Source organism: Sinocyclocheilus rhinocerous, unplaced genomic scaffold (genome assembly GCF_001515625.1).
Source record: "Sinocyclocheilus rhinocerous isolate Xijiao unplaced genomic scaffold, SAMN03320098_v1.1 scaffold1002, whole genome shotgun sequence".
In the NCBI taxonomy this organism is placed as follows: Eukaryota; Metazoa; Chordata; class Actinopteri; order Cypriniformes; family Cyprinidae; genus Sinocyclocheilus; species Sinocyclocheilus rhinocerous.
The window spans coordinates 482,630-497,792 of record NW_015623463.1 but is presented as its reverse complement, the minus strand read 5'-3'; the positions used below and the strand labels follow the sequence as shown (position 1 = coordinate 497,792).

Sequence of the window (15,163 nt, the reverse complement as noted above, 5' to 3'; positions counted from 1 at the left end):
CTCTAACACTAGCTTGCTCTATATATATATATATATATATATATATATATAATATTGTGCGCAATCTGTCACGCCCACTGGACTCAGGTCAGTAGGTCACGCATGCGCTGATAGCGCTGAAGTAAGCTAACCCTGAAACAGAACCTACTCCGCTGCAGGTTATGTTCAGAGAGTAAGTTACTATGGCTACTTACAAACTCTGAAAGTTACCTCCGTTTTTGGAACCGAAAGCTGAGTTTATCCGCTTACTTACCTTAAACATACCCGGGTATGTCTCACAACCTGCTTTCTGGAATACCCCCCAGAAGTCATAAAATCATGCAGTTTATTGAGGAGAGATTTACAATATGTGCATTTACATTTAAAAACACAAATGCTAAAAAATATATAGTAATAAAAATGCACAGATTTTTATGTTTAGAATAAATTTATTTTAAATTACAATGTGTCATTAAATACATTTATTTACTTATTTATTTATTTATAGAGTCATCATTCAAAGTTTGTGTTGATGAACCTTAGTTTTCAAGTAAAAATCTGACTTATTGGGATTACATGAATTTCACATGTTCTCATTTCAAGAACGAATGATGTACGATGGGATAAAATTGCTATTTTATTTGCAAATTGTTTTTGTGATATTTTTGCTAAAAATGTAATATGAAAATAGGATAGAAGCAAGCTCTTTTGACTTGGGACAGTAATCAACTACCTAGAACAGCCTATCAACCACCCATGAGCTTCTGCATGAGCAAACTCCGCTTGCAATATCTTTCAAAAATGTTTCAAGACTAACATTTGGCATTTATTTATTTAGCTCTCATACATTTTCAAACATGCATCCACAAACACAACCAAACCGATATCAAACACGAGACCTCTGGATTTATGAGACCTTCAGACTGCACCCTGTTTAAACCTATGCATGGCCACCCAGAATCCCGTTTCACTGCACTGACCCCTCACTGACACCGGTTTTGCATGAGTAGTTGACACGTCACCTCCTGAATTATTCTATTACCGCTCAACTGCAGCTCGACTGCATCTCGCTGGCCTCAATATGGACAGCAGCACAGACAGCCATGAGTGAAACAAGGCTGCTTCATGCTTACTCAGAGTAATCTAAAACAGAGGCATAATCAATTACAGAAGACAGACATGATGGATGTACCTAGAATGAGGGGTAACATTCTTCATCAACGTGGTCTTCTGCTGTCTAGTTGGTGCAAAAGTTACATGGAAGTCTAAAAGCAAATAAGAACAACAAGATGTTCTTTATCACCAAAGTGTACATGTGTCTTGCATAATGTGTATATTAGTGTGGAATATAACAGCTCTGATGTGCATAAAACACTTTCCTTTAGAAATTTAGTTCTGGCATATTGGTTAAAAAAAAAACATATAATATTTCGATATTTAACAAAGGCTTCCTCCCATGATGATGTATTGAAAAGTCTGTTGCTGTAAAAGGTCACATAGGCACTTCTGTTCACATAGGCTGAGGTCAACTGGCCCAGCACCCTCAAAAGTCATGCTGTGACAGCGACTCGTACTGGATCTCTCTGGGTCGTTTTTAAACAGACTTAGCATTAGAGTGATGGCTAAGCTTCTCCATGGTATAATTTAGAACCCAATTTCACAGGCGGCTGCCTCCACTGCAGTGTGAGAGAGAGAAAGAGAGAGAGAAGAGAGGGGGGATAAGGGGGGATGTAGTATACACACTACCATTCAAAATATTGGGGTCACCAAGATTTTTTTTTTAATAAATTGATACTTTTATTCAGCAAAGGATACATTAAATTATTAAAAAAGACTTTTTGCAATTTTGTTCTTTTGAACATTCTATTTATAAAATAATTCTAATAAAAAAAGTTTCAAAATTCCCATTAAAAATTTAAGCAGCACAATGACATTGTTTTCAACACTGATAATACGGTTCATTCGGTTTCTTGAACACCAAATCAAATATTAGAATGTTTTCTGAAAGACCATGTGACACTGAAGACCTGAGACTGAAGAGTAATGACTCAGTAATGAAAAATTCAGCTTTGCACCAGAAGAATAAATAAAAAAAATTTTTTTTTACTATATTTCTGTTTTAGTGTTTCAAATACATTTTTATTTATTTTTATTAATTACATTTTTTTTTTAAATTACCAACCAAAATTTTGAACAATATGTCTGTCTGTCTGTCTGTCTCTCTGTCTATCCATGTATCTATCTACCTACCTACCTAATTCCAAGCTACAAGAATAAGTAGCTATATGTAACTGTATTAAAGTTGTAAGGGAAAATATTTTTGATTACACTTTATTTTAAGGTGTCCTTGTTACAGTGTGATTATATATTTAAGTAATATTAATTAACTACACGCACTATATGTTAAGGTTAGGATTTGGGTTTGGCTTAGGGTTACTTGCATGTAATTGTGCATAATTTATTGTTATTATAATAGCAAGTACATGTAACGTGTAACAAGGACACTGTAAAATAAAGAGTTAACATATTTTTAAATTGCTATTAAATATAACCTATAATCAGAACTAAAAACTAGAAAAAACACACATTTTTATACCAGAGTCAAAAACATATTAATGAGAAGTAAATGCCACTGACAACGCAGTACAATGTGACATTAACCGTCGCTGTGTGACATTAACCTTATCGTTACCAAAATGTGCTTAATACAGTACCACTATAGCATTAGTACGTGCTACACCACTACTCATTAAATAAAAGTAGCTTGTTACTAGAAAAGCTACAATGTTTTGAATGCAGTTGAGATTCTATTATAGCATTGAAAAAAGTAGTGAACTTATCAGATTTTCTGCTTTTAGCTAGTAGCACCCCAACACTGCTCTGTAATCCTAAAATCAAGTTTTTTTTTTTTTCTCCCACCAAGCATTTAAACATTATTAGTAGTGAAAGAATTAATCTGTGCAATCACCAGCCTTTTTCATGGTGCGTGGATCCATTGTTTCCCATTATTGTTTCCTGAAAAATAGCCTAAACACTTTTTCTGAAACACATTTTTTAAAGAAATACTTTTATAAGCTGACATCCCACAACTTTTAGTCCAGCAAGCAAAATGTGAGTATTGACAGGGACATCATCTGTGCACGACTAGGTAAATCCCACAGAGAGACGATCCAATAACACACATTGGTGGTAAAAAGAGTCATTGCAACATTAATGGCTGAATGTGGCCAAAATGCAGATCGATTCATTAAGCCATGTGGAGCTGGGGCAGAACTGTGTGACATTAACCTTATCGTTACCAAAATGTGCTTAATACAGTACCACTATAGCATTAGTACGTGCTACACCACTACTCATTAAATAAAAGTAGCTTGTTACTAGAAAAGCTACAATGTTTTGAATGCAGTTGAGATTCTATTATAGCATTGAAAAAAGTAGTGAACTTATCAGATTTTCTGCTTTTAGCTAGTAGCACCCCAACACTGCTCTGTAATCCTAAAATCAAGTTTTTTTTTTTTTCTCCCACCAAGCATTTAAACATTATTAGTAGTGAAAGAATTAATCTGTGCAATCACCAGCCTTTTTCATGGTGCGTGGATCCATTGTTTCCCATTATTGTTTCCTGAAAAATAGCCTAAACACTTTTTCTGAAACACATTTTTTAAAGAAATACTTTTATAAGCTGACATCCCACAACTTTTAGTCCAGCAAGCAAAATGTGAGTATTGACAGGGACATCATCTGTGCACGACTAGGTAAATCCCACAGAGAGACGATCCAATAACACACATTGGTGGTAAAAAGAGTCATTGCAACATTAATGGCTGAATGTGGCCAAAATGCAGATCGATTCATTAAGCCATGTGGAGCTGGGGCAGAATTACATGAATGCAACTAATGAAATGCTAATGAAAATTGGACAGCACATTAAACAAATTACCCCATAAACACACACACATACATTAATACTTTTTCAATTTAGATTTGGAGCAGAGAATTCATTATGATATGTAATATAATTACAGTTCACATAACAATAAATTAAATGTGAGGATTCAGATGACTTGTGCAAAAAAGCGCTTCTCGAACAAAAAGACAAACAATCAAATGTTGAAACACAGGTCGATTAAGTCAAGAGTCTGTTTTAGATCACGCTGCTGTAATCTGTTTCTTGTGAACATCAGAGAATAGTGCTCGTCTGGCCCAGAGTGGCCATCTCTGCTCTACAAACACCTGGCATCAGCACTATTCAACTTCTGCCAACGTCATGAGCATTCAATGAACAATCCTCTCAATTACAGCACAACTATATCAATCCAACTCCCAGGGGCTGTGTAATCTAGCTCTCACTCACTCAATCCCACAAATCCAAAGCCAGAAAAACACTAAACACATAAATGGTTCAAACTACACGGTATAATGAATTTAATGTCTGAATACCCAACTAATCACTTCACAGTGTAATATAGCTACAGTAAATATATACTAATGTCTTAATAATTACCCCTGCAGTTTTTAACCTTTACACCACTATGGGACAGACTGGGAGAGACATTACAGGAAATAATGTAACCATGTCACTTATTAGTCAAATATATATATATATATGGATATTAATGGCTTTATATAGGCTTTGCATATATTTGACCACAAAGTAAAACAGTAATATGGTGAAATATTATTACAAATATTATACTATTTTAATATATTTCAAAAATATATTCTATATAATATGTTGATTTGATCTGCCTTAATATTTTTGTGGAAACTTTGATACTTTTTTAGGATTGTTTTATCAATAGAAAGTTCTAAAGAACGACTTTTTTAGATTTAACCCCATAAGAAAATTTTCTCATTAATAGCGCTGTCCCTTAAAGATCATGTCAGAGTAAGGACAGGAAAGCTGTGTGCGTTCAGCCGAAAATAATCAGTTAACATCACTGATTGATAACATTGCTCATTTATCTGTTATCATGTATAACATGAAAATAGTAATCAGCCTGAATTCCAATATTGGTGCATCCCTAATTAGTACCAAAGTGTGCAATCTTGCTGATCCTTTATGAAAAATCAAGTCAGCTCTGTGTTACAGCTTGAAAAGAGCACAAGACAAATAAAACCAAGTTTGTGCTTAAAAAATTTAAAAAGTTTCTACCTCTCCATTTAAAGAAAAAAAATTAAAGGCAAACAAAAAGATGCGTTGTGTGCGGGCAACCATTAAAAGACATTAAGATAAATGTCCATAACACTACACTAAACGCTATTGTTAATAAAGCATAGTTTGTGAAATAAATCAAAACACTAGGGGCAAAACTGTTTGCTCGGAGTGGATCGAGTGTGAAAGAGCCTGATTTGCATATGAATACAGACGAGTAGTAAATGTACCATATTGTACAGGCATATTCAAATGAGGCAAGCCCCACGTTTCCACGATTAATTTTAGAGGGACAATAGATGCTTGAAAGCTTCATTGTCGGTCGGTGACAGATCCAGGTAAGCACTGTGGGAAACACAAGTTAAATATATCATGGTGTAACATAGAAGAAAAGGGAAACCATGATGGAGTCAAAATCTGGGAATATCAGGAAACGAACAATCCTTTTGCTAAAAGAGCGAGTTTCCTTCCAATTGACCTCAACACAACATTCATTTCTTTGTGCTTAATACATATTGTTTAAACAGCAAGTGTATCTGGGTACTTCAGAGTATGTGTATGTTTGTTGGTTTGTTTGTTTGTGTGTGTGTGGCAGGCAGCTGTAGGCTGTGGACGGAGTGAGTGATTGCAGCTGTCCTCTTCTGCGACAGGTAAGACTGCTATCAAGAGATAATGAGGCCCAAGATGGGATCTGCCATTAATTCAACTTGACCATCACCACACACAGCAGCTCATCGCTTCCCAAATGTGCTAAATATCAAAACACACCTCAAATCAACTTTAAGTTGAAAGTTCAAACCGCTATGTTAATTTCGAGGCACCAAACCAGATAAACGGTGACATAAACACGTCATTTAGGATGTTGGGATGATGTAAACAGTTGCTGAGCCAGTTAAAGTTTGTACAACTAACATCAACATCTACAGTCTGCCATATCTGCGTTTGGTGACTTTAGTTAAAGGGACACATTTACGCAACAACATGTCATTATAAACCAGTTCAACAGACGGGTTCTGAAAGTAAAAACAACTCATTTTCTCTATACAGGAAATTGATTTTTTAAATGACAAACCTTTAAAAACAGACCCACTGTGAGCTCCAAATATGTTAATCGATGGTATATGCCTTTTTTATGCCATCTGTTTGCATTATTCGCATTATCTTGTTTTTAAAATAATCTTAGTGGTGGAAAAACGACATTATCCATGATGCCATACAGAAAATTCCACCACCGTTGTGAGCAAATAGCACCAAATATATTGTTTCAAATATATTGTTTCTATAGATATAATCAACAACTTTAAATTAATAGCTTTATATTTGACCATGTTTTTAATTCGAGTATGTTATTCATTTCATGGGGTTTCATGGGATTGTAGGTGATTCACATCGTAGCTGGTTGGTTTGGTTCATAGCTTAGAGGAGAGTTTTTTAAATCTCTATGGGGAAAATAAATGAACAAAATACTGCTTTCATTCCTTCATTAGTGAAAATTAAAATAAAATATTCAAATAGCATTGTATCCCATTGACTTTTATTGTATGAACAAAAGACACAGACCTTTTTTTTTCCCCAAAAAATATCTTCTTTACGGAAGCCAATTTCCGCCACTGAATAAAAAATAAAAAAGGTAATTGCGACTTTTTATATTTTCAATTCTGACTTTTTTTCTCGCAATTGCGAATTTACATCTCGCAATTATGACTTTTTTCTCAAAATTGCGTCATATAAACTCGCAATTCTGACTTTTTTCTCAGAATTGCGGGATATAAAATCACAATTGCGAGAAATAGTCAGAATTGCGAGATATAAACTCGCAATTGCGAGTTATAAAGTCCAGTTCTGAGGAGAAAAAAAAGACTGATATGTTCTTAGAATTGCTAGTTTATATCTCACAATTCTGAGAAAAAAATCAGAATGTCCAGTTTATATCTCGCAATTCTGACTTCATTTCTCACAATTGCGAGTTCATATGTCACAATTCTGAGAAAAAAGTCAGAACTGCAAGATTGTATCAGGCAATTCTGAGGGAAAAAGTCAGAACTGCAAGATTGTATCAGGCAATTCTGAGGAAAAAAGTTAGAATTGCGAGAAAAAGTCAGAATTGTGGATATAAAAAAAAAAGTTAAAAATCGCAATTACCTTTTTTATTTTTTATTCGGTGGCGGAAACGGGGCTTCCATACTTCTTTTATCTTCCTCTAAGGAAAGAAAGAATAATGGTTTGGAATGACATGAGGTGAGTAAATGATAACAGAATTTTCATTTCTGACCAGGGCTTGTATTAATCATTACCATGACTTTCACACGACAGCTGCTCTACAGAGCACCAGCATGAACTTATTACAGGGACAATCCTCCTGGAGCAGCCTGGGGTTACGTGCCTTGAGAGGTTCAAACCTGCAACCTCTTGTTCTCCAGCCCTGATCTTTAACCACTAGGCTAATGCCAGAGAATTTTGGTAGCACCTAAACAAGACCTTTGTCCCCCATCACTGAAGGACACATATCATTAGTTTCCTTTCTTTTCCTAGTTTTCCTTTCCTTCCTGCAAACACACTATATATGCCCAATGTGAAGTGAACTACAACCTGCTAAAGAATTAAATCATTGTAAGAAGTGTTAAAATATCTGAGTGTGTCATCCACCTTTTGTTTACTTCTGTCATGGTGAACCTTGCTAAATCTAAATTCATTAAAGCAGAGTAGAGGATGTACAAATGTTTTGAGGTAACAAATTAAAATTAGTTGAAATGAGATGAATTACTCCAAGGCACTCGTAAGTAGCAATAAAAAACCTTGAATTGACTGGGCTAAATCATTACAATTATTAAAAAGGTACCTTTTTAATAATTTTAATGATTTAGCCCAGTCAATTAAAGGCTTTTTATTTCTACTATGAGTGCCTTGGAGTAATTCATCTTTTCAGTTGATATTTACCTCTAAATATCCAAAGAGCACCGTTGATAATGAAAAAAGACCAGTGCAGCATTCTTGGCTCCTGTTGTTTAGTTGAAATGAATATTTTTTAAAAAGACTGATTACAGAAGACAAGGTCTTGAAAATGCTTTAAGGCATAGTTTGCCCAAAAATTCTGTCACTATTTAATACATTCACTAAAAGTGAACAGCAACTATCACTATCAAGCAACTATCACTATCAACTATACATGAAGTTTAGTTTAAGTTTTTCTGTTTTTATTCGTGTGTTTTTTTCATATAATTAATTTTTATAATTCATTTCCGTTTTAATTTTTTTTATTTTTAAATTTCAACATTAGATGAGAAATATTGCCTTGGCAACTAATAATATTAACTAATAATATTGATTAGAAATGTTGCCTTGGCAACTAATTGAAATAAATCATGTTTTTTTTTCTTATTTCAATCAACGTAAATGATTTTTAATAGTTTATTCAACGATAACAACAATGCTTGAAATATAGTGCAGAAGTCTTATGTGGACTATTTCTATGATGCTTTTAATGGTGCTTTTTTTGGAGTCAGACAGCCCTGGTTCCCATTAATGTTCATTGTATGGAAAAAAGAATAAGCATTAAAAAAGAATTTATTCCACAGAATAAAAAAGTCATAAGGGGGTGGAATGACAATGGTCCGAATCGTAATTTTTGGGTAAACTATCCCTCAAAGGCCATATACACCAGCAGACAATTGTAAAGCAGACCTTTTTTTTTACTGTTTTATTGGATTTTTTCAAGAGCTGCAAAACATGTTAAAGCTTCCCTCAACTGCCCGATCCTGGATCCTCACGCTTCTTAGGTGTAACCCAGAACTGAAAAGCCATAGCATATGATGTGATGGATCATCCTGTGACAACCTTTATTTAGCCTTCTTCTAATTCACTTCTCCTCTCCTCCACCTAGCCAGTGGCAGAAACCATCCCTCTCTTTCTTTTTGCCCCTTAATCTAATCCAGTCTGTTTGTTTTGCTGGGTGTTAAAGTACAGATCAATTGTGTGAGTTATGAAATGACATTACAGCGGCTCAGACCCGTCTCTCCCTGCCAAACGACATCTCGTCCTTCTGAAAATTACCCCCTCTGATTTATCGATTCGTTCTCGCACTTACACGTACACATCCAAACTCAAGACAGCCGAAAAGTAGGACAGTCAACCACCTGGGAGAAACTTTCTCTGACTGACTCTCAATAAGACAGAAAATAAAGAGGATGAGACATTTCGGACTATAGGTGCACCAATGTGAGTTTCCAAGAGCCAATCCCGACACTGGCATTCATTAACTGTACCATTTAATTGAAAAAGTGACAAAAGGTGTTTTTTTTCATGGTAATTGACACTCTGTTTAATGCTGAATAAAGGCAAGCATGTGAAAGCAAAAGATTACCAATGCAAACTTGAAAAATTCAATACTGCAAGCACACAGTGTTGCATTCTCAGCATTGCCACAGAGGGCGCTATTGCAGGCGTCAACATCTTTATGGTCACAATATTTATGATCCACTTTCTCTTTCTGGTTATGGTGAAGCAACAGTTTAAAGAAAATCTTGCTGACTTGCTGAATGTTTAAAATCAGCTACCTTAAACACATTTTTTTATTTTTAAATTTCAACATTAGATGAGAAATATTGCCTTGGCAACTAATAATATTAACTAATAATATTGATTAGAAATGTTGCCTTGGCAACTAATTGAAATAAATCATGTTTTTTTTTCTTATTTCAATCAACGTAAATGATTTTTAATAGTTTATTCAACGATAACAACAATGCTTGAAATATAGTGCAGAAGTCTTATGTGGACTATTTCTATGATGCTTTTAATGGTGCTTTTTTTGGAGTCAGACAGCCCTGGTTCCCATTAATGTTCATTGTATGGAAAAAAGAATAAGCATTAAAAAAGAATTTATTCCACAGAATAAAAAAGTCATAAGGGGGTGGAATGACAATGGTCCGAATCGTAATTTTTGGGTAAACTATCCCTCAAAGGCCATATACACCAGCAGACAATTGTAAAGCAGACCTTTTTTTTTACTGTTTTATTGGATTTTTTCAAGAGCTGCAAAACATGTTAAAGCTTCCCTCAACTGCCCGATCCTGGATCCTCACGCTTCTTAGGTGTAACCCAGAACTGAAAAGCCATAGCATATGATGTGATGGATCATCCTGTGACAAGCTTTATTTAGCCTTCTCCTAATTCACTTCTCCTCTCCTCCACCTAGCCAGTGGCAGAAACCATCCCTCTCTTTCTTTTTGCCCCTTAATCTAATCCAGTCTGTTTGTTTTGCTGGGTGTTAAAGTACAGATCAATTGTGTGAGTTATGAAATGACATTACAGCGGCTCAGACCCGTCTCTCCCTGCCAAACGACATCTCGTCCTTCTGAAAATTACCCCCTCTGATTTATCGATTCGTTCTAGCACTTACACGTACACATCCAAACTCAAGACAGCCGAAAAGTAGGACAGTCAACCACCTGGGAGAAACTTTCTCTGACTGACTCTCAATAAGACAGAAAATAAAGAGGATGAGACATTTCGGACTATAGGTGCACCAATGTGAGTTTCCAAGAGCCAATCCCGACACTGGCATTCATTAACTGTACCATTTAATTGAAAAAGTGACAAAAGGTGTTTTTTTTCATGACAAAACGCTAATAAAGTTCATGTAAAATACATAAATCATTATTTTAAAAAATATTGTAAGTTTAACATGGTCAATAAGGCAAGGTCAGAAGTTTTTTTTTTTTACTTGCTCAACAGATTTTGAATTTTCACTGCAAAAAAACTGCCCCCCAAAAAAATAAAAATACAATTTCATAGTTGTAAAAAACAAAAAAATATTAGAGTACATTTTACAAGTAAACACAATTTCAGTCTTTCTACTTCAAAATTTCATGTTTCATAAATTAACATTTATTTGTGAAATTTACTCCTTTACCATTTCTGAGTGAAAACTGTTTCCAACTAAATCCTACACCAATTTTTTTATTGCTTATATTGTACTTTACTTTTACGGTCTGTTCTGGAAGCTTTTATGGATCAATGTACAGCAATACTCTGCTCACGACCATGTGACCCCATTCAGCCTCTAATCCTTTTGGATTGACAAGCACGTCAAAGTTAGATATCGGAGGTGGTGGAGCAGGGTGACTGCATTTTTCTGTGGACATGTGTCTCCTACAACTCTGTGTAATAAGGTAATTGTAAAACTATTGTTCCATAACATTTTGAAAAATGATTTTCAGAAAACGGCTGTACGCTCCCCTGCTTTCACAAGAAAATGGTGGCAATGCACAAACACTTCAGACGTTTTCGGAATGAAATGGACGACATTGCACAGATGATGAAGGGCAGGATTTTTACACCATTTAGCAAGCCAGAGTTGTAATCATAAAATAATGTGCTCCAGTGACCCAAATCTCAGGTTACTTTGTCAGAAGCATTGCACACACACATACAAACACAGGTACATACTGGAAAATCATACACCCGCTCGCCGCTGCCTCAGGCACAGAGTTTGTTGAATTATAGCCCCAACACGCAGACAAAAGGGGACAAAATATAAAACATTTATTATTTCACAATTAACCTGCAAGCGATAAAAAACTCAGAGACGGCAGAAAATCGCATGCAGGTCAAATTCACATGAGAATTCCTGGAAGTTTCCAAATTTAGAGAAAAATTCTCCAATGTCCTTTTTTTGAGCCTGTGGCTAGGTGGCTCGAGTTATGACCTACTTTTCCCCTTTCCTACTGGACTACAAATTAAGGGAACTTAAACAAGGAGAGCAATGCAATACAAGCTTTTATCGCCTTCCTCACTGTCAAATCCATAATACCAGTTTCTCTGTATTGCTAGGATAGAAATCAAAGCAATTATCCACAAGATGCCATGCATTACAGTCATTTTAACATTATTTTAAAGGGAGTCAGGCACAGCATGAAACGTCCTCATTTTTCAAGCAGCAGCAATAGCAATATGACAAAAGACACCATTTTTATAAATAATTCTCCAGCCAAGGAATAATAAGTAGAATATAACTAAGATGCGGACTATTGCATTGGATATTTTTACAATGGATTAGAAATGTTTGGTCAGATTTAAAGGGACAGTTCACCCAAAAATGAAAATGCTGTCATCATTTACTCACCAGTATCATTTCAAACCAGTATCAGTTTCTTTCTTCAGTGGAATGTAAAAGAAGCTAGTTGAGAAACGTTTTATGTTCGACAAAAGAATGAAAGTCATACATGGTTGAAACAACATGAGGGTGAGTAAATGATGACGGGTTTTCCATTTTTGGGTGAACTATACTTTTAAGACTCTGAACTATATGGTTTCAAATTTAATATTATTCCCGTTGATAGCACTCTTTAGAGTTTATTTTCAAAAGTGCCTATGAGGTTGTTTGCATTAGTGGAGAAATATCTGTTTAGAACAGTTTTTGCTTGTAAAGGGTGCTTGATCTGTGCATATTTCTCTCCTCATTCAGATGAGATGACTTTTTCCACTGGAGAAAGCAATATTATGGATAAAGGACTAGTAAAGGTTTGAAGTAAAAAACATCTTAATGATGGATTCGTTTAGTACAAACACAGCTTTTTGCTTCACACTGATTACTTGTGGATTAATGTGATGTTTTTATCAGCTGTTTGGACTCTCATTCGGACGGCACCCATTCACTGCAGAGGATCCATTGGTGAGCGAGTGATGTAATGCTAAATTTCTACAAATCTGTTACGATGAGAAAACAAACTCATCTACATCATGGATGGCCTAAGGGTGAATCAATTTTCAGCAAATATTCATTTTCGGGTGAACTATTCCTTTAACATGTGTCTCTTAAAGTTTTGCTTCTCATACTCATCGTCAGTCATGTTTGAATAAATGAGGAGTGATGCCTGGCTTCTAAAATGAGCATGAAAGTTATGCCATTACGGATTATGCCTGCAATATATCATGTATCAATCAACAATACATCATCTCAGCTTTTTCATTTTCCAACACCTGGGCAGGTTTTGAAAAGGGAAATGACTGTGCAGAAAAAAAGACGCTGACACAAACAAATCCTTTATGTCTAATTTTGGGTCAAACCCAACTATAATTGTTGCAAATGCAGTCTTTTATAGGCAAAGCTAGCCATTTTGCTTCAATGAGCAGTGCATTCCATTGCAAAAAAAAATTGATGTATAATGAATTTTTCTTCTCTATGGAAAGCATATTAATATTTACAAATTGAAAAATGCACAAAAACATCCACTCACCATCCACTCTGAAATGATTATGTCCACTTTTTCCACAGGAAGGTCAATTTCCTCTATTCTGCCCTTGATCAACGTGATGGTGTCTTCAAGTTTATTTGATCTAGAGAAAGCAAAAATAAACGTATAATCTAACACTTATAGTAGATGTCGGTATATTGATTATATTAACTAAATTAAATTAAATGACTACATTATAAATTGTTCAATATTTTTTGAGTTGCAAGTGTTCCAATGAACAAAACAAAACAAAATAAAACAACACAAAACAAAATAAAACAACACAAAACAAAACAAAATAAAACAACACAAAACAAAACAAAACAAAACAAAAAGAGAGCACAAAAAAACAAACAAAAACTATTTGGAAAATAAATAAATGATAAAATGCATGTTACTAGTTTGAACACCTCGTCTGAGACAATGAATGTTAATTATGTTAATTTGGCCGGGAGTCAATCTCCTCAAAGACGGCTGCTAATTAATCCAAATTACACACACCACAGCGGACTCACCAGGACAACAACACTAACAGCCCCAATTTGACAGCACCTCCTCCCATGACCTTTTGCACTAAGGGTCAGCAAACTAGCGTTCACCTGAGTGTTTGTGTGTGTGTAAACGTGCATGAATACCCCCCATCCCCCCTTATTTAAATGATCGCTCCCATTTTGACCGGTAACCCTGAGCATCAATCTCTCTAAATACTCCATTATCATGACAGCTAATGTTACTAGGGACAGAGTCATTACTCAAGCCTGCAGAGCGCATTTCTGCCCAACCGATCCTTATCTCTGCACCTTCGCGCTATCACACTCTTCCAGAATCCCATTGTAGCGCTCCCTCTATCCGCCCCTCCTTCAGCATTTCCTTTCATCCTCCTGCCTGCTTCGACTCCTCAGACTTACATAATAACAATAACCATAATCAAAAAAATCTCCCAGAGACACCACATGTGGTGAACACATCTCAGCTCCAACAAATAAAACTATATTCCTGCTTCTGGATGAAATGGAAGTGCCTTCGGAGGTGATACATGAGGTAATTTTAATGGGCAGATAGGTCGTAAAAGGAAGCAGATAGGGCAGGCTGGAGTCCATTTGTATGTTTAGCGTGCGTGTGAGACACAGGGATGGAAGCAGGGGAGATTGGAAGTCGACTGGGTTGAGGTAAATGACAGGCCTTTAGGAACGTGACTGCAGCTTGTAAACACATTGAAGTCAAGCACTGAGACAAATAAAAAGAGAACTAGTTTGGGGATGAGATTGCAAGGTAATAAAGCTCGCCAGCCCAGGTTTGGTGTAAGAGTGTTTCTCGGGCCACTTGACAAAACTGCCACTTCCACTTTTAGGCCAATTCTGCACTGTCACTGAAAATTTTGCCTTAATTATATGTTGGGTTTTTTAATGATGAATTCCATACTGTTTGCAAATTCTGCTGATTTGTCAACAACATGATGTTGTATAGCTGGCTAACATACTGTATATCAAAACTAGGGTTGCAAAGGGGTGGAAAATTTCCGGAAACTTTCCAAAAATCCCTGGAATATTCCAAAAAATCCTGGAAAATTTCTGGAATATTTCCGAAATTTACTGGAAATTTTCCACCTTTTTGCAACCCTAATCAAAACTTGCCAAAACTGTAAAATTTATTTGTGATAGACTTGTAAACATAATTAAGGATGTTTTGAAAACTAAAAAACAATCAATAATGGCTTAGTATTCCAGCAAAAATGGGTTTATGCATTATAAAGTGGGTTTATGAATGATTCACATATTTATATTATATACACACA

The 15,163-nt window shown here is 35.5% G+C and overlaps 1 protein-coding gene across 3 annotated transcripts in view; it reads right to left on the bottom strand.

Annotated features, from left to right (window-relative positions):
- Positions 1-15,163, bottom strand: part of prmt3 (protein arginine methyltransferase 3) — a 64,302-nt gene that overhangs the window by 41,301 nt on the left and 7,838 nt on the right. For all 3 annotated transcript variants that reach the window (XM_016560082.1, XM_016560156.1, XM_016560229.1), the window contains exon 10: positions 13,372-13,471. In XM_016560082.1, the coding sequence (XP_016415568.1) occupies positions 13,372-13,471 (100 nt within the window). The remainder of the gene's footprint in view (positions 1-13,371; positions 13,472-15,163) is intronic.